Genomic DNA, 18,549 nt, shown 5'->3' with positions numbered 1-18,549 from the left:
TTTGAAGATTTAAGGAACTCTATGAATGCTAAACACGATTGCCATTGATATTATTAGCAAAAATCAATGGTTCTCGAAAGCAAAACAAAAGAGAAATAAAGTTTTCGCAAGGTAGGGATAATCGCGAAATAAACTATTTAAAATTTACCGTGGGTTGTTTAGAAACTTGACGGGGGGGGGGGAAGCTATAAATTATGGATGTTAATTTTCATTCATTAAATACTTCTTCAAAGAGCATCTGAAGGAGATGAAAAGCAGTAAGTTGTACTCATCATATGCAGATTCCGATACTTAGAAGTCATGATAGCAAATGCAAATTGAGTATTCTAAGCCAAGGCTCTTAAGGAACGTGGTTCAGTCTTTTCCTTACCGATATGAGCAGCAGCAGCAGCAGCAGCGTGCTGTTTTAAAAAGGACCAGGTATTGGGGGTCCCTCTTAGTACTGGGCAGATGGACCAGCACTACTCAGCTTTATGCTGCCTCATTTACTTAGTGTTTTGCAATCCTTAATGTGCGCAGCTGGCAGCTGAATGCAGGTCTGATTCTAACAGTTTAGACATCTTTAGATGTAGCAGATGGAAAATTTTACACAAATAAAGTGGGAGAAAGTGTGCAATTAAGGTTTGGGGTTTTTTATTTTATTTTATTTTAAAAAAATCTTTAGTTGCACGATGCATCCTGTGCTCATTTTCTGAACATCCCCTAAGTGGGTGGCCCATCCTTTTAGTGCGCTGGATCCCTCCCTACCTTTGTGGCACACTGCATTTGGCTCTGGATACCTGCCCAAAACTCTAAAACTTTGTTGTTGTTGTTGAGTGTGAATGAAATACAAAATGCAGCAAATCAGCAAAAAAAGGGATTGAAAGGGAAGAGGAACTAGCAGTGTAATTGTATCAGTCCAGTACATTATGGTTACATTCCAGGCTAGTTAAGTCACTATGGTAAAATCCTTGGCAGGATTCCTCCCCCCCCCCCCCCCGTGAGTTTATTCATGATGTTCATTATTACGGGTTGTAAAGAATATGAGAATTTAATTTTTTTTAATATATTTAAAAAAATGTCTTATGGAATGTATCACTTTCTTAGATCTTGTAGACATGCTGTGGAAACTATAACACAAAATATGAGTTACTTACAATAACTAATTTTAATCCCATCTGCTAAGTATGACAACATTAGCATTTCCACTTAATTAAAAACACCCTTAAAGCAGCAATGTTTTAATCACTCCATTTTATTTACTCTCCTCTGGTGTCACTTATAATTGTAACTTTTTATTTTTTTAATAATGAGGGTTTTTTTCCTCCTCTGTGCATCACACAAAAAAGTGCTGTCGATAATTAGCAGTCTTCTGTTATTACTAGACTCAGGTGTCACAACTGTGTCTCATCCTCATTACAGTAAAAAATTTCACCTATCAGATTCATTATTGCCAGATAATGCAACTGAGAGACTTAGCAGGCCCTCCAGAAAAGTAATTCAGCCAAGCAAAATTATCAGCTAATTATATTTAGAATCAGAAGCCCAACAACTATTTGCAGATAAATTGTATGAATTGAAGGGAATAGATCTGAATATTAAGATTCATAGATTTAGCAGATGATTTCTTAATTGGAATATAAAGGTCATCTTAACAATGGGACTCTGTTGTTTCGCTGGGGATATTCAGGAATCAAAACTGAGGAATAGCTGCAGTTGCAAGGGTTTGAACTTAGCACAGAAGAGGCTTGAAGAGGGTCTAGGCAATCTCTGGCCCTCCTGCTGCTGTTAGAACTCCAGCTTCCATCACACCCAGCTAGCATGCCCAATGGTCAGGGATGTTGGCAGTTGAAGGCCAGCAATAGCTCACGGGTGACAGATTTCCTTATCCTGGGTAGAGAAACAAGTTAGGTCATTGCCATGCTCCATAGATCTACTTCTGTATCTATTGGGCCCCTGTCTATATTATGTGCAAGCTGGGTTACTGAATGTAGGGTTACATAACTTCCCTTATAGCATCTCTTCTCAGATGTATACGAGGGATCTGCATTTTGAGTCTCTTTCCAGGTGCAGATCGCCTTTCATTGGGCTGAAACTATATATTTTAAAAATGGATTTGTTTTTTTTGGGGGGGGGGTTTAAAAAGCTGCATTTTGTGCTACCCATTGTGGCCCGTTCTTCCCAAACCCTCTCGGAGTATATTGGCATTACGTATTTATCTTTGCATCAGTATGTAAGGTCATTTTCAAAGAAAAGGATTAATTCCAAATCATACTCTTTTTTTTATCTGTCAAATTACATAAATATTGAATCCTGGTTTCACTGATTTGTGAGACGGACAGAGTCCTTGAGAAGGACTCTTCCTACACAGTGTTTTAAAGGTGACTCTTTAAACTGCAGCTCGGCCTGATGTTCTCTTTCAGGGAAAGAGATCAATTTGAAAATCACTTGCTTTTTACATAATTTCATGATCTGAGGTATATCGCTAAAATCTCCGCAGTGCTTGCTGGGGGGGGGAGGGGGAGCAATGAAAGGTTCCTTTGAAAATCTCTGCTCTTTGACAGATATGACCCAACAGTAATTTAATGATCAAAAATATAAGTATTTGCCTTTAATAGTATTTGTACTATGGTAAGTATTTGCCTTTAAATAAGGAGTATGATCCACGAGGATGTGTGTGGAGGCCTGCTTTGAAGGATTCCCAGTGATTCAATTAGGACCCTTGTTTCCAATTACACCATACATATTGCATGCTCATGTTCGCAGGCAAGCATTGAGGGCTGGTGCATGCGGGAGGAGAAATGGGAAGACTGGGTATTCCTCTCATGTCCCCATTAAATCCTTCCCCCTCACTTGTTGCAAGGTATCCATAATCCTAAGTTTGTACCCATTGCATTTGGTGATGTCATATTGGAAGCTGTTTGTCCTTAAGAGTTTGGTTGTGGTGTACATCTTGGATTTAAAAAGAAAGTCCTAACAGCTAAATTATTTGTTGTTTAGTCGTTTAGTCGTGTCCGACTCTTCGTGACCATAGGACCATAGCACGCCAGGCACTCCTGTCTTGCACTGCCTCCCGCAGTTTGGTCAAACTCATGTTCATAGCTTCGAGAACACTGTCCAACCATCTCATCCTCTGTCGTCCCCTTCTCCTAGTGCCCTCAATCTTTCCCAACATCAGGGTCTTTTCCAAGGATTCTTCTCTTCTCATGAGGTGGCCAAAGTATTGGAGCCTCAGCTTCACGATCTGTCCTTCCAGGGAGCACTCCCTGACTAAATTATGGTCAGTGGCAAATACGCTACTTTTCCCCCTCTTTTCTTAAAAAGTGAAAAAGAAAAATGCTGGAAAAACAAAGCACACATCAATAAAGTGAATATTGACATGGCCTTCATCTTTCACAAAGGGGAGGTGAATGCTGAAGTTAGAAAAGAAAAGACAGTCCTTCAGCATTTGGGTGCCAATTAAAAGAATTTCAGAAAATAAAAAAAAATAGTTCTGAAGAAGTGTGCATGCACACAAAAGCTCATACCAATGACAAACGTAGTTGGTCTCTAAGGTGGTACTCGAAGGAATTTTTTTATTTTGTTTATTTTTTAAAAAAGTAGTTTTCAATTTCACTGCAGAATTTCTGGCAGACAGAATTTACAGTTTTATCTTTAGCGTTTACTGTATGTCCGATGATTGGCCATTACACGAGGGGGCAGGGGGCAGACAAGCTAAAGCAGTAGTAACACATGGAAACATTAACAAAAATGCTTTGCTGCAACGCTCTAGCATTGTTTTTGCATTTGCCTGCTGAAGCCATGAAGTTGCAAATTGTGTCTTAAGCATGCCACTCTGCAAATAAATAAAAACCCCTGACAAAGAAGTACTTAGATAATGCATTAGTAAGTAAAGGTTAGGTTATAATTAGTAATTAAAAGTATATAGGCATACACATATAGCTAATCTATTATGGGTTCAATCTATTATGCATTGCCAGACGGCCTTATGCAGTGTTTACAGTCAGTCACTGAATTTATTCACATGAAGATCATGGCGGTGGCAAAGAGGTGGAAACCTGCGCCATGACAAGTGAGCACTTGAACTAGAGCTTTCTAGGCGGAAATTGTAACTCCACTTACCTGGGAGAAATCCTGTCTGAATTTGGCAGGGCTTAGGGTTTACGGCTCAGTCAGTTTCCTGTTCGCAGCAGAAGCAGGTAGCAACCAAACCACCTTTTAAAACATTCTCAGTGTTTAAACATGGGGAGTCCAGGAGCAGGTCTGGCCCTATCATTAGGCAAAGCAAGAGCATCACCTCAGACAGCAGATGCCGAGGAGCTTAGAACAGAGTTGTGTGTGTGTCACCCAGCCTGCCCTGAGCCTCCCAAGCTAAGCTGTACAGGTATGGTAGAGGATGCTCTCTGTCACCTGTGCTTTCAACCCTCAGTTGCATTAGTGTGCATGGATCGTCCTGTCACTGGGCCACAACTACTGGCTGCATTCCAGTACACAGTTGCATGCAATGATGTCTCAGGACTCAGATATTACAGCTGCAAATAAAATGTTTTAAGTGTGCTTTAAGTGCAATATACAATGTGACACTAGATGGCGATGGTGAGCCTTATGGAGAATTCAATGTATTTTTTTAAAACACTTTTTTTTAAAAAGCATTTTCGGAACTTTTTTATATGTGTGCAGATTGCACCTCAGTGATTCTAAAGAAACTTAGATGTGTGTAACAGACTGCTGGATTGCACTGGTGGTTCTTTTATACCGTTCCTTCATATTTGTGTTTGATAGCATTTTGGGAAAAAGAAAGAAAGAAAGAAAGAAAGAAAGAAAGAAAGAAAGAAAGAAAGAAAGAAAGAAAGAAAGAATATTGTGGGTTCTCTACGTCTCCCCGGTCCCAGTCTGCTGATTATGAAAACGTGTTGAGCAGTATTTTTTTTTTAAAGGAGAGCTGCGCTTTGATTTATTCAGTGAACAAAACATATGCTTGCTGTTCTGTTCTATGTAATTCATGTGATCAATAAAATTATCTTTTAAAAAGAGCAACTTTGGCATTTAGGGAGTATACACTGATGTACAGGGAATATGATTGTTGCAGCCAACTTCTGTGCTGTTGGCCCAAAATACGCTTTGGGGCTCAATAATGTAATAATGGTACATTATCTGCATTACCCCCCCCCCTTTCTTTTTTTTAAAGGATAGAAGCTGTGTACTGTGGCTGCTATCCACTCTGTCCCAAAGCTTTGGTCTATCCAGAAATATTTCCAGGTAATTTCCTACTTCTGCATTTCTTCTTTTCTGCTGTGGTTTTAATTTATAATTAATTCTAAAACGCAAAGTTTGAGAATAAACTTAAGCAAGAGCAATTGTTTATTTGGCAAGCTACCATGTTAGCGCTGAGGAATTTTTTTAAAATGTGTTTTAATACATTAGACGAAGTTTATATTTACCATCTGTTCTTTCAAGATAACACAAAAGCAAGTTTTGAAATAGCATTCTTCATTGTTAGCATACACAGTCTTATAGTGATAGATTTTATTTAAAAGGTCGCTTCGGAAGCAATAGCTTGCAGATTTTTATTTTTATTTTTTAAAAAATATGACGTACAGAGAGAAAAATTTAGGCCTGAAAAATCACACCAAATTATTTAAACAATTTAATACTTAATAATATGCAACCCTGCTACAGGATACACACTAATGTAGCACCAGTCCTTTGAAAAATCTCATCACTAAATGTCTCACATATGCATTGTGTTACATTAGAATAATGTATTTTAATCACCCAAAGGAGATGTCTAAACAGCACAACTACACAGTCTTATTTAGCATTAAACATCCTTGTGAGCTGAGGTAACCTTATAAAATCATGCTTAAATAATGTAAAACACGAGGCGGCACAGAGCAATATGCATTTTTAATTAGTAAAGTGACTAATATCGAGTGTGTGCTTTGAGGTTTTTGTTTCATTAAAAATGTATCTGTTTTTCCTGCAGCTGAATATCTGTATTCTACACCTGAACAGCTTTTTAAAAGGCTTCAGAATTTATGCAAGAGACCAGACATTGTAAGGAAACATCTCTATAAGGTATTTATTCTGAATAGGTATTCCAAGGTATTGTTCTGTGTTGAAGAGTATAGACCAAAAAGAAGAAGAAGAAGAAGATGCCCCCCCTTCCTTCTAAAAAGGAGAGAAAACCAGAAAACATTTAATTAACATCCTAATGTTTAAAGGAAACATGCTAGGGAGGGATATTAGTTGTTACACTAACAAGGATTAATTACACTAGATGCCAGTTGTATTAACCTAGGGTCTTATGAAATACGTGCGCTTAATGCATGCTACATGCTTTTTTTAATTTATTGTTTTCTAAAATGACTGTCCTCCATGTTTGAACCCAAGAGGCTTAGAAAAATGAACCTGGATTAATTTAATTCATTAGTATAAAAGGAAAGTGGAAGAGGGATCCTACAATTATACTAATGAGGATAAGCTTACCTCCCTATCTTAATTTAATCTCCCCTGGTGTGTTCAGGTGACTGACCAGGTGAGTACCACATCTCTTCTCCCTCTGTTTTAAGGCTGTTTTGCTACATTTCAAAGAGAACCCTTTACAACACCAGTAGGCAAAGAAGAGAATCACATGACACGGTTGCTGCTCCAAAGAACAGCTACCCGAATCCCCACTTTTTTTCTCTCTCCTGGAAACATCTAGCAAGGCCAAATGCATTGCGCAAGATGTCCTAGCATTCTGAGTTTTCCCACTCCCCAAAATGATAGCCAGTGAAGGGTAACAAGAGCAGGAATGCTCATCATGCAATTTGTGACAGGCCACATGTTTCAGGTTGCCAGGTTTTGGGGTGTGGGGTGTGAGGAGAAAATCAGAAGAGGTGTGGATTGTGCAAAAAGGTGTAGGCTTACTTAGGGAACAGCCCAGGCTCAGTGGTGGAGTCCTGGTTCACAGGTGCTGCCAGTCAGTGTAGGCCACATTGAACTAGATGACCATTTGGTCGGTATAGGGCAGCTTACTATGTTCCTCCAAAGTGAAGAGGTGTGCTGGAATTCAGTGTGGTGCTAAGTGGGGTGTGTTTGCGGGGAATGAGGTTCACTTATGCCATGGGACTTCCCCCCTCTTTCCCCCAACCTCCCAGAGCAGATTTAGGGGAGTTAAGGAGGATGAAATGGGGGAACAAGTTCTTTCGTGCAAGTGGTCCTCGTTCCATTCGCAACAACTTAGTTGAATCCTGCCTTGTTGGGATCTGTTATTATTGGGGTTCCCAACCCTGAAATATTCTTATGGCCTCTTATTTTGTGGACCTTATGAACTTCACAAACTTTGCTTTGCGTTGACTCATTTAATTTTCGACCTCAGCTGCTTCAACCTGTGATTTTGTTACTCTCATGTTTTTTGTTTCAGTTGCCTTTGAAAACTGGGCAGAGGTGGCTGGAATTCCACAATTGTTTTGCGTTGGTATGGGGGGGGGAGGAGTCATTGCATTGACTCCTTGTGCCTGGATTATGTCTCAGAAGTGTTTGAGCGTAATTTGGGGTGCCAGTCTTAATGTCTAAATTTCAGAAAGGCCTGAGTCCTGTAGGGGCTGCTTCCTTCCCCACGTCCAATCACAATTCTTAATATAGCCCTTTCTTAATAGTGGTGGCCAACTTTGAATGACAAGGCCATGTAAAGCAGCATTCTTGGCAGCTGCACCGCAGATGAGAAATCTCATTCTCCAAAGTCTGCTGAAACCTGAGCATCTGCTGAGTGCAATATAAGGGCTTTTTAGTGTTGCTGTTTGGTAGGTTGATGTTAACCAACTGGAGAGAGCATCTGAATTTTCATCAGCCTCCATGTCAATATTTTCTACTAATTCCATGCTTTTAAGTGGAAGCTGTTGCCTGGCTTCAGCCTTTGAAAGGGGTGGAAATGAATTTCAGCAAATACAGATGCAGCTCACAGTGAGGTTCTCTTCCACATGCTTCATTATTCTACGTGGATACTGTGCATGGTATTGGTCTAATGAGGCTGTCATTCATTTGGAAGGAGCCTGCATTGGAAAACTTCCCTGTGGCTCATGCCTTCCTACCGGTATGTGCTTGCAAAGGTCCCATTCATTTCAGTGGGGTGTGGGCAGGAGAACTTCCCAGTGGCTTTCACAGCTTCCACTCGTGCAGGAGAATGTCATGGCACAATATACCCTGAAAAAGCAGGTGGCACCCTCATTCTGGGATGCCCATATCAAGTAACTGATACTGGTAACAATGCTAATAAATGCATTCCTGACAATACAACTGGAGGCGCATTCCCAAATTATGTTGTCCGGGATAAGGGAGTGATATAATGCCTGCTCCCTACCCCAGAAGTATCCCTTTCTACGTTTTCTGTACTTCCTTTCCCAGTGCAGCAAATCTGTGCAAGAGAACTAGGTAACTCCATTCTCTCCATGTGCAATTTTATCTTGTGACCTAAAAGTGGACATTTACATAAGGACAGACCGAAAGAAAATGTTGCTTCTGCAGGAAATGGTTAAACTTCAAGAAAAAAGAGGAGAGAACCAAAAATGCAATTTAACACCCAATTTCAAGCTCATTATCTTTCATTGTCTATTAACTTGGCAATGGTTCAGAAGGTAGCTCATAATAGTTTAAAATGCTGACTGAACACTTCCAGTGCTCAACATTACTTCTTGAGTCAATACTATTGCATAGCTACACACGGAGGCTTCAAAGAGAGAAAAACAATCCTTAAATTTTTACCTTGACATTCGCTCTTTCTTCGAGTTCAGCTAAATAGTTTTTGCTGCCATGCAAGGGCTTGCCCTTTTGTCGTTGCTGTGGTTCTGCGGCTTTGGTGTGCAAGAGAGACTGTGTGTGTGTTAAAATGCAACATGGGCAGGACCAATGTAGATGCTTGAAAGGGAGTAGGATTTCCAAAATGTAGCTCAGGAGTACAAGATGTGCGTTATACAAGCCCTGCTCAGTAAAATGCTTCATTTGCTTCAAGTGTCTCCTTTGGAGAATGTACTCCTTGCTGAATTATTTATAAGTAGAGTTGCCGCCACAGACATGGAGTAGTTTATCACATCACTTTGGGCAGCATGTTAATAACTCCAGCTGAATGCAAGTTTTAATTGCTCATTGTGCAGTGGCAGCGGCGAATGGTGCTGGATAGGGCAAGGAGAATACTGTCAGAAGGGTCAACTTTAACCCCTGACTAAGAGCTTAGCTATGGGAAAGAAATGTACTCACTTCTTGAACTCTGTTAATGCGAGATCATACAGTAGAAGGCGTATAGATTTGTTCCTTGTGTTCTTTGCCATTCCGGTGTCTTTTATCATACCTAAGGCTACCAATTGTTTGCCTCATTCTTGGTCATTTTTTAAAAGTAAACAGGAAATGAAACTATGGTGGGACTACGAAGGTAAAGTTGTCCCCATGCAGATATTTTTGTTTATCCGTTAGCTTGTTTTACAGCGTTAATTGTGTAAAATTAGGTGCACCTGAATAAACACACAAGAACCCTCTTCAGGCGTTACAATTAAAAGTGTGCCCCACTGCTGTTCTTATCACCCACTGCAAGTTGGAAGGCAACCTTCTGGAGTGGACAGTCTCCTATACAGTCGTACCTTGGTTCTCAAACGGAATCTGTTCTGGAAGTCCATTCGACTTCCAAAACGATCAGAAACCAAGGCACGGCTCCCTGCAACCAATCGGAAGCCGCGGAAGCTGTGTCAGACGTCCGGTTTGCAAACCAGAACATTCACTTCCGGGTTTGCAGCGTTCGGGAGCCAAAACGTCCGAGAACTAATTTGTTCGAAAACCAAGGTGCGGCGGTATTTGTGCATTTTAGCATCTTAATTTTTCAGGATTCTAAAATATGCAGAGCATCTCATAGAAGAGCATCTCATGTGGTTGTTAAATTTCCGACTGCAACCTCTGAAGCAGGCTAAGGTGCCTTTGCATTCCGTAAACAGCCAGAATCCCAAATGGTTAGATTTAAAGAAGTGTGACTGGAACTCTGCTTGAGCAGTGTGGGTTTTTCTGTCTCTTCCTCCACTGCACACACACACACACACACACACACACACACCGGCCTCCTGAGATTGGGGAGACCCTCAGAAATAGCATAGGATAGGGAAACTGGCAGAATTGCAAGGGAGGGCTGCCTTGCATAAGCAGAAGTGATCTCCTGTTTGTGTGAAACAAGCCGTATATCATAATAATGTTATGAGTTTTGGAGGGATTGGGAAGAATGCCTAAGGCCCCTTCGAATTCTTGGAATAGCCAGGCTAACTTTGTGGTGAGGCGATAGATGTGATGGGCCATTAAGGGGAACAAAGGAAGGGGGCTCTGTGTGAGATGGTAAATGGGTGGGCCCTCTCCCTCAACTCACAAGTACGTAGTTAGAAGGACAAAGGCAGAATTGAGAACAGAGATGTCAGCAAGAAGCTAGAAGTAGAAAAGCGACAGACTGGGAAGCCAGATAGTCAGAGTGATGTTTGAGGTCTACTTGAATCCAAGGCTGCAGCTACAGCTCCCATCATCCCTGACAATTGGCCAAGCTGGCTGAGGCTACTGGGAGATGGAGTCCCACGACATCTGGAGGCCCACAGGTTCCCCATCCCTGCCCTCTATCGCCCCCACCCATCCAAATTTCACTGTTCTATTCCCAGGGATGTAACTTCCCTCCTGTACAACTGTCCCAGAGTTATCGTATATATCCTGTTTTTCTTTTTGCTTCTGTTTTTAGACAGCAGGAAGAAAGAACGCCTATTTTTTTTGTGTTGACTAAGGTGAACAAAGTAAGAAATACTCTTGTTTGCTCTTCAAGTACTGCAGTTATATTTTACCCTGCCGATATAAAGTGGGCAGAATCGTTCCAAATCTCTCTCCACTCACCTGCTCCGACCCACTCTTACACACCCATTTCTTGACCAATCCTTTCTCATACACATATAATACACCCACATATTCCCCCCTGCAGTCTAACATCCTTGCCACACACTAATCATCTTCAAATGGCCAGATCTCTCAGGTGTTGCTCTTTGGCCTTGTCTCCAGGGTCATAGTTCAGTCTTCAGGGGTTGCATCTGATGAAGTCATACTTAAAGTAGACCCATTTAAATCAATAGACTCGGCTTAGCCGTGGGTAACAAAGTCCCTTGATTTCTGTGGGTCTGCTCAGCATGACTTAGTTGAATACAACCCCAGGTATTCTGCTAATTTGCTCGCCATAATTTGAATTATAAGTAAAAACTGGGGGAGGGGGGGTATTTGAATCACAGTACAAAGTGCCCCTCGCTTGGCCAGGTCCCAAAACATCGCCCTGCAGTTTGAGGACACCTTGTTTCTTCTTGTTCTTAAAAGTGCACACACACACACACACACACCAAAACAAAACAAAACACTTTTTCACAGTGATTAGTCATTTAGAGATCAAAATGGAGCAACATTCTGGTAAACAAAACCTGAATATTAAATAAGAGTGTTTCATTCTTTTATACTCCTTGGTCATCGGGGGGGGGGGACTGGTGTTCTTTCTTGCTGCTGTTTTAAAACGAAACAAAAGCAGCAACAGGACATATAAAATATGAATTTTCGTTGCCTTCTCTCTGTGTGCGCGCTTTTGCTGCAAGCTTATTAATAATATAATCTAAAACAGTCAAATGCATTACTGCATTAGTTTGTCAATTATATGCAGTGTCTGTGCCAACTTACAAAGTTAGAGGCGAAAAGGGAGGCAGAATTATGCTTGCTACAAAAAGGCAATCAACTTAAGCAATAAGGCACAAAAGCGTGTAGGGTGGGTAAGCCTTAGGTGCATTGTTCGCTACAAAGTGAAGCCAAGTATTACTGGATGTTGATGTCTATCAGAACACAGAGCTCCGAGCATGTTGTGCATGATTTAGTGGCAGTAAAATCCAAAAGCAACACCCTTTCCCCTAGAAGCACACATGTGCATAACCTCTGCTCTCTAAATCCAACAAAATAGGTAAAATGACACCTTTTATTGGATTCACTTCTGTTGGCAAAAGGCTATGCAAACTTTCTCTTGTGAACATTTCAGTGTATGACTCAAAATGAGCACAATGAAAGTTTGCCTTTTCCGTGGCAGGGTTTTGTTGTGTTTTTAAAATAGCATTGAATATAATTTGGGATATGGTTTCCCTAGGATACCACAAAAGCAGAGAAACAAAATGGTAATTGTAAGAGCTAAATTCACTACTGTAAAACTAAATCCTTAAGCTCCTATCTCCATGATAGGTAGCCTGTGTGTGTGTGTGTGTGTGTGTGTGTGTGTGTGTGTGTATCCCCCAAAGTTTTCAAGTTCAGTTCAAGTGGATTAAATAAATTCAATTATTTGATCTAACACATCAGTCTTCATCAGATCTTTTCTTAACCATGGCTTTGGGTTAATCATAGCATCCTTCTTAATGTTGCATTTCATTGCCTGCTTTTGCTGAAAGTTTCTTGGAGTTCATTACTGCATTTGCATGGACAGGTTTTCTGGGCTTGGATGAACTCATCCAAAACATCTCAAGTCCCCTAAGTATGACTTTGAGATGAATGTACATCACCTCTGTGCTCTGTGCTGTTGTTTCCCAACCTCACAACATACCTTATTTCCTAGAGCCCATGCTTTATATTCCGTGCTTCAGTATGACATGGTAAAGAAGCATCTAAGGATAAATACCCGGAAATCAGATATGCTTATTATAGTCTGATATGGGATCTCCTGGACACACATTCAAATGATTATTTTTTCTGCATCTAAGTTTTGGCATGCCCTGATAAATATCTTGCACCTGTCCTTCATACACTTCTTAATGATCTTCTACCAAATGTGGCATTTGAGTAATTGAAGTAGCAGGTTGAAGACTTTATCATTTCCCCACTTCCCATACATTTATTGATAGAAAGACTACATAATCCTTATGTGGGCCAGCAGAGGTGAGAGAATGAGAAAAGGACACAGCATGTTTCCTTGAGAGCATAATAGGACAGATATCCTCTTTCTCACAGTTCTGTTAGACCAGATAGTATGTTGAGGGTGGTGCTGAAGTGGGAAATGGTAAAGCCTTCACGCTCCTTTAGCCCCTAGAGAAAGCAGGTTGAAGGCACCACCTTCAATGTGGGTTCCTCTGAAATTCTTCAGAAGAAAACTTTGTTCTGCAGTTAGCAGATCTGGAATGTCAGACAAATATCCTTGAGAGACAGCTTGTCGATCCCTCTTGGCAGTATGCTGCTATGGGGGAGACCTTTGGAGGCAATCTGGAACACATGCTCAGCTTATGTGGAGCAAGTGGGAGACCCACCTGGCTTCACATCTCCAATGTCTAGACAGATTGTGCATCCTGGAACTTGTCCAGGAAACCACAACGCCAGTGCACAGAAGATTGTGATAGCTGTGCAGATTCTTTGGCAGAGAAACTGGTATGGCAAGCTTTACCTGGGGGATATGACGTCTGTTGCTGGTGGGATTTATTCAAGTTCATGGTGTAATAGGTGAACAATATATGGTGATTTCTGCTTATAATAATTAGTAGCTGCCCTGTGCCCAGCATTGCTTGGGAATTCTAAGAAACCCCCAAATCAGCGCAGCTTTGAAAGGTCAGTCTGCCATCTTGATTCAAAATGACATCCAGTTGCATTCAAACATAGACAGAAACCTCAGGAATAATCATGCAAAATTTGGTTTAAATCAGTGCATTAAAAACAACAACTGTAGTCCACCATCTTGATTCAAAATGACAACCAATATGATCCAGACTTAGGCAAAAACCTGTTCCTTTATCTCAGGAACCATCATGCAAAATTGGGTTACAATACCTTAAGGGAGGTCAGAGTTCATAGAGAACAGATGAGCCACTTTCTTAAACATAAAGTAGATTTGTTAATTAATATCCCACCTTTCTTCCATCATGGCAATGTCCTTAGGGTTTCCAAGCAGTCTCCCATTCAGGCCCTCACCAGGCCCAGACCTGTGTCACACCCTTCTGGCCTTGGAAAAATGTGAGTCTGAAAGAGATAACAAGAAAAGTGTAGCCCAGTATAGTGGCACCTGCACTTATTAAGGCGCATTGCAAATAATCATAGTAAGTAGGTACCCCAGCCGTCAAAACACATGCACCCTTCACCCTTTGTGCCCTTGTTTTTCAGTTGCAGCTGCAGAGGGAAAACCAGCAACATAGCTTTATCTCACCTGGCCCACTGGTTGCTCCTTCTGTTCTTCCTCCCCGCCCCCTTCCCCAAGAAGAAGAAGCAATTCATAGTCTAGAAAACCCCAGCCTAAATAAATATTTTGTGGAAGGAAACCAATGCAAGGAGGCAGAGCAGCCCAACCACATGCTCAGAGTAGGATGTATGAGGCCAAAATCTAGAATGAGATGGATGAATCCTCAAGGGCTGGTAGAAGAGACTGAGTGTGGAAGGGGAGCAGGCGCCAAATGATGATCTACAAAATTTTCTATGAGGATTCAGATTGTTTGGGTGTGCAGTCTTGGGATTGCTTTCCATCAGGTTAGTTTTAATTCCCTTGTGTGCTGCTTATTCTTGTTTTCCTCCATAAGCCACCTTAACAACCGTCCGGGGGAAAAGCAGGGTATAAATAAAATATATAATGAATAATAATATTCCAGCTCACAGGGACCAATATGAAAAGGAAAGTCTGGTTGGAGCATAAAGTTACGCGAAAGGTGCAGTCGGGAGCAGGGCCTCCTTACAGAGTGACAAAACCTTCAGTTATAAAAGCAAGGACATCTTACTTTCTATTGCAAAACTATATTGGGAATACAAGCTTCCAGCATTCTTTAGGGAGGGAATTAAAACTGGCTGATGAGTTGGAAATGTTTGAGAAAGGGCATCTGAGCGCATAGGGAAATAGGCGAAGAGCCGAGTCTTTTGAGCCCATGGAACATGGCAGGATGGGGAGGAAGAAATAAAACAGTTTTTACAAGGGATGATCGTTTAATTTTACAAAAGGGATGCTGACAGTAGATTGCAAAAGTCACTGGTGACCTCTTTCCTACTGTTTAATTCAGCCGATCTGTGGCAAGCATGCTTTCCCCCCGCCCCCGCCCCAAAGAAGGATGGCTTTGTTGCCAGACTCTTCCTCCCAAATGGGAGTACTCAGTTGTGCAACGGAATAGGCAGAGGGTGAAAGTACGACCTCTCCGCATACAATGAAAATTTCACCATGGGTCATATTTGTGCTGTAATATATCACAAAGAGCAGGTGATGATATTAAAGCAATCTCCCACTTCCCACTATTTCCCTTGCATCTTAGCACTTGAATTTTCACTGCCCTGTCGGTAAGTGGTTACTGCTTCCTAATGCTTATACAAACTGCCTGGCTTTGTTGCTCATGTTAAATAGTCTTTCAGTTTTCTCACTGGTCAGTCATAGAATCATAGAATGATAGAGTTGGAAGAGACCACAAGGGCCATCCAGTCCAACCCCCTGCCAAGCAGGAATGGCCGTCAAGCCTCCGCTTAAAGACCTCCAAAAAAGGAGACTCCACCACACTCCTTGGCAGCAAATTCCACTGCCGCACGGCTCTTACTGTCAGGAAGTTCTTCCTAATGTCACAACTCGCCAGTGGGCTGTGCATCAGTTTTAAAAAGGAAAGGAAAACTGCATTTAAGTCGCCTTTCGGTTATATTCCTAAGACCCCATGGGGCAGTGCTTGCTCATTTGCCCAGAAGGAGGTGAGGTAGTGTTTAAGATCACATGTGGGTATGGTTTGGAGGAGCGTAAAGTAAATCCCTCCTGCATGTAAATATAGCAAAGGAAACAGGATAAGCATGCATAAATCCATAGGATATACTGTAGCTTATGGCAAATATTCATGTTTGACCCAAGGCCAAACTGGTGACATTGGGGGGGGGGCAAACTGGCATTCCCAGGCCCCCTGTTCGCTTACCTTGTTGCCAGCCTGGGCCTGCATAAGTCTTTCATGGAGAGCAGTGCTGCTACACACGAGGCCAAAAAATGAGGTCCTTTCTTAAGAGTGAGGCCTTATGGGCAGAGTGGTTACCTAAGTTTTAAGATGCCACAGCAAAGTGTCACAGGCATTCTCACCAGAATGTTTTGCTCTAAGGCAGGGGTCAGCAAACTTTTTCAGCAGGGGACCGTTGCACTGTCCCTCAGACCTTGTGGGGGGGCTGGACTATATATATTTTTTTTGGAGGGGGGAAATATGAACGAATTCCTATGCCCCACAAATAACCCAGAGATGCATTGTAAATAAAAGCACACATTCTACTCATGTAAAAACACACTGGTTCCCGGACCATCCGCAGACTGGATTGAGAAGGCGATTGGGCCATTTCTAGCCCCTGGGCCTTAGTTTGCCTACCCATGCTCTAAAGAATGTCCAACCTCAACCTGCAACTTCTTCAGAGCAAGGAGGAGAGATAGGCAGCACTGCTGACGTAGCAGCAAAAATTGTATGCAGGAGGGAGGGAGGCGAGTGAAGTGAGGCTGTATGGCGGCAAAGAGCAGCAGCCAGCAGGAGGAGATGAAGGGGTGATGACAACCTGGAGAGAAAAGACGAGTAAGGGGCACCAGTGCAGACTCTTGATCAAGCTTGGTTTAGCCCAGGCACCCTCAAACTTCGGCCCTCCAGATGTTTTGGACTACAGTTCCCATCATCCCTCACCACTGGTCCTGTTAGCTAGGGATCATGGGAGTTGTAGGCCAAAAAATCTGGAGGGCCGCAGTTTGGGGATGCCTGGTTTAGCCCTACCTTAGTTACTTGGGTTTCAGGGACACATGGCAGGCAGCTTAATGGTTCCTGCTAATAGATTGAGGTGGAGCCAAGTGTGCAGTGCCCTGGGACTCCAAAATGGTGCTGGCACCTCTACTCCCAACATCATAATGCCAACTCCTGCCAACCTAGCAGTTCGAAAGCACGTCAAAGTGCAAGTAGATAAATAGGTACTGTCACAGTGGGAAGGTAAATGGCATTTCCGTGTGCTGCTCTGGTTCGCCAGAAGCGGCTTTGTCATGCTGGCCACATGACCTGGAAGCTATACGCCGGCTCCCTCGGCCAATAATGCGAGACGAGCGCCGCAACCCCAGAGTCGGTCACGACTGGACCTAATGGTCAGGGGTCCCTTTACCTTTAGCTTTTTAGGCATGGGACCAAGTGAGATTTGCTCCATGGCAAGAGCAAGGGAGGGTGGGGGGGTTAAATCTTCCTTACTTGTGCCATTTTTCCTACTTAACAACTCCCTTAAAAAAAAGCTGCTATAAGCTGTGAAATGGGTACCCATTTGTCTCCCGTCTGCATCTAATAGCAGCTTAAGAGGGGGTAATTTAAATTGTGGTAGAAGCAGAAAGGGGTAAACCACACTGTGGGCCTCTAATCCATATTGATTTCCCTTGCCCCACCTTCCCTGCAGCTGCTTTTTGGCAAAGGGATGTCAGGAATTCTGATCACGGAACTCCCACATTGCATCCTGATTGGTCCTTGGCCTGCCTATCATAATGGGTGCTTGCCTAGCAGTGGGTGAGCCACCAAATTGATTTATATGGATCAGCAGTTCCCAGATCAGCAGGCTCATGACATGTAGCACAGTGGACCAAGGTATGGTTGCTGCCAAATCTTTTTTTTTTTTTAGGAAGATTGGGGAGCTTGTTTTGGCACAGTAGTAAGGTACTGTAATGTCTGCTTTTTCCTATTGAGCTGTCACATCCTATAATGGAATAAAACATCTGGCATTCCTAAGGTGAGGTTATTTCGGAACAGTGAATGAAACCGATAGGGTAGGCTGAGAACACAAACAAAATTCTTCTTTAAGAGTTTTGTTTTTTAAATGGGAATGATCAATGCAGTTCATTGAACAAACATCAGTAACACATCACTTCTCCAACCCTGGAGTCAGATGCAAACCTTCACTTGTGGTGGTGGTGGGTGGGGTGGGGGTGGAATGTGTCTTTCTGAGTATCTGGCCCCATTTTAGCCTGCCCGTAATTATTTAATGGTGCACGTTTCAAGAAGGTCCAAATGAAGTTGTGCTAAAAACCTCATGACAGTGTCATATTTTAGAGCAAAATGTTTGCATATGTCCTGCTGTTCAACTTGAGCAATGCTTTGCCTGTGGCTGCAAGCCTGGAGGACTGGGAATCTTTTGCAGAGAGAAGGGGTGGGAGGGGAGAGGGGGGGGGAAGACAAGGTAATGAAATAATCAGGCATGTTCTTAAAAGCTTTCGCTGTCTCAGGTGGAAGCCTGCTAAGTGTGGCGGCCCTCCCTGCCTGATGTCAGGTAAGCTGTTTGCGGCAGAAAGCTCTTGTTTACAAAAGTCATTCTAACCTGGGATTGAGTCTCTAATACCTTGATCCAATCAGAGGGCAGGATTTTCTGACCCTGGTTTTCCAGCAGTATTTATACTGTCCATGTGATTTCAGGATAAAAAAAAAATCCCCAAAGTGAAGACAATTGTACATATTAATCAACCATCTGACATAGGATTTCTTTTTGCTTCCACTTTGGCAGCAGGAGCAGAAAACCCTTTCCCCCTTGATTGTTGTGTTCACATAATTTCTCTCTCTCTCTCTCTCTCTCTCTCTCTCTCTC

The 18,549-nt window shown here is 42.3% G+C and overlaps 1 protein-coding gene across 11 annotated transcripts in view; it reads left to right on the top strand.

Annotated features, from left to right (window-relative positions):
* The window catches only part of GTDC1 (glycosyltransferase like domain containing 1), a 340,919-nt gene that overhangs the window by 178,219 nt on the left and 144,151 nt on the right, over positions 1–18,549 (top strand). For 6 of the 11 annotated variants that reach the window (XR_009558256.1, XR_009558255.1, XR_009558254.1 and 3 more), the window contains exons 8-9: positions 5,168–5,238; positions 5,966–6,057. Coding sequence is in view for 7 of the 11 variants with exons in the window: in XM_060279574.1 (XP_060135557.1) it covers positions 5,168–5,238; positions 5,966–6,057 (163 nt within the window). In the remaining 4 variants the exon portion in view is untranslated. Of the gene's footprint in view, positions 1–5,167; positions 5,239–5,965; positions 18,113–18,549 lie in introns of those variants that run through there. The other 5 variants (XM_035130918.2, XM_060279578.1, XM_035130929.2 and 2 more) reach the window with 1 other exon arrangement.

The sequence above is a fragment of the Zootoca vivipara genome, chromosome 1 (assembly GCF_963506605.1).
Source record: "Zootoca vivipara chromosome 1, rZooViv1.1, whole genome shotgun sequence".
NCBI classification, from domain to species: Eukaryota; Metazoa; Chordata; class Lepidosauria; order Squamata; family Lacertidae; genus Zootoca; species Zootoca vivipara.
Note: the sequence above shows the minus strand (reverse complement) of the source record. Positions and strands in the feature narration are given on the sequence as shown.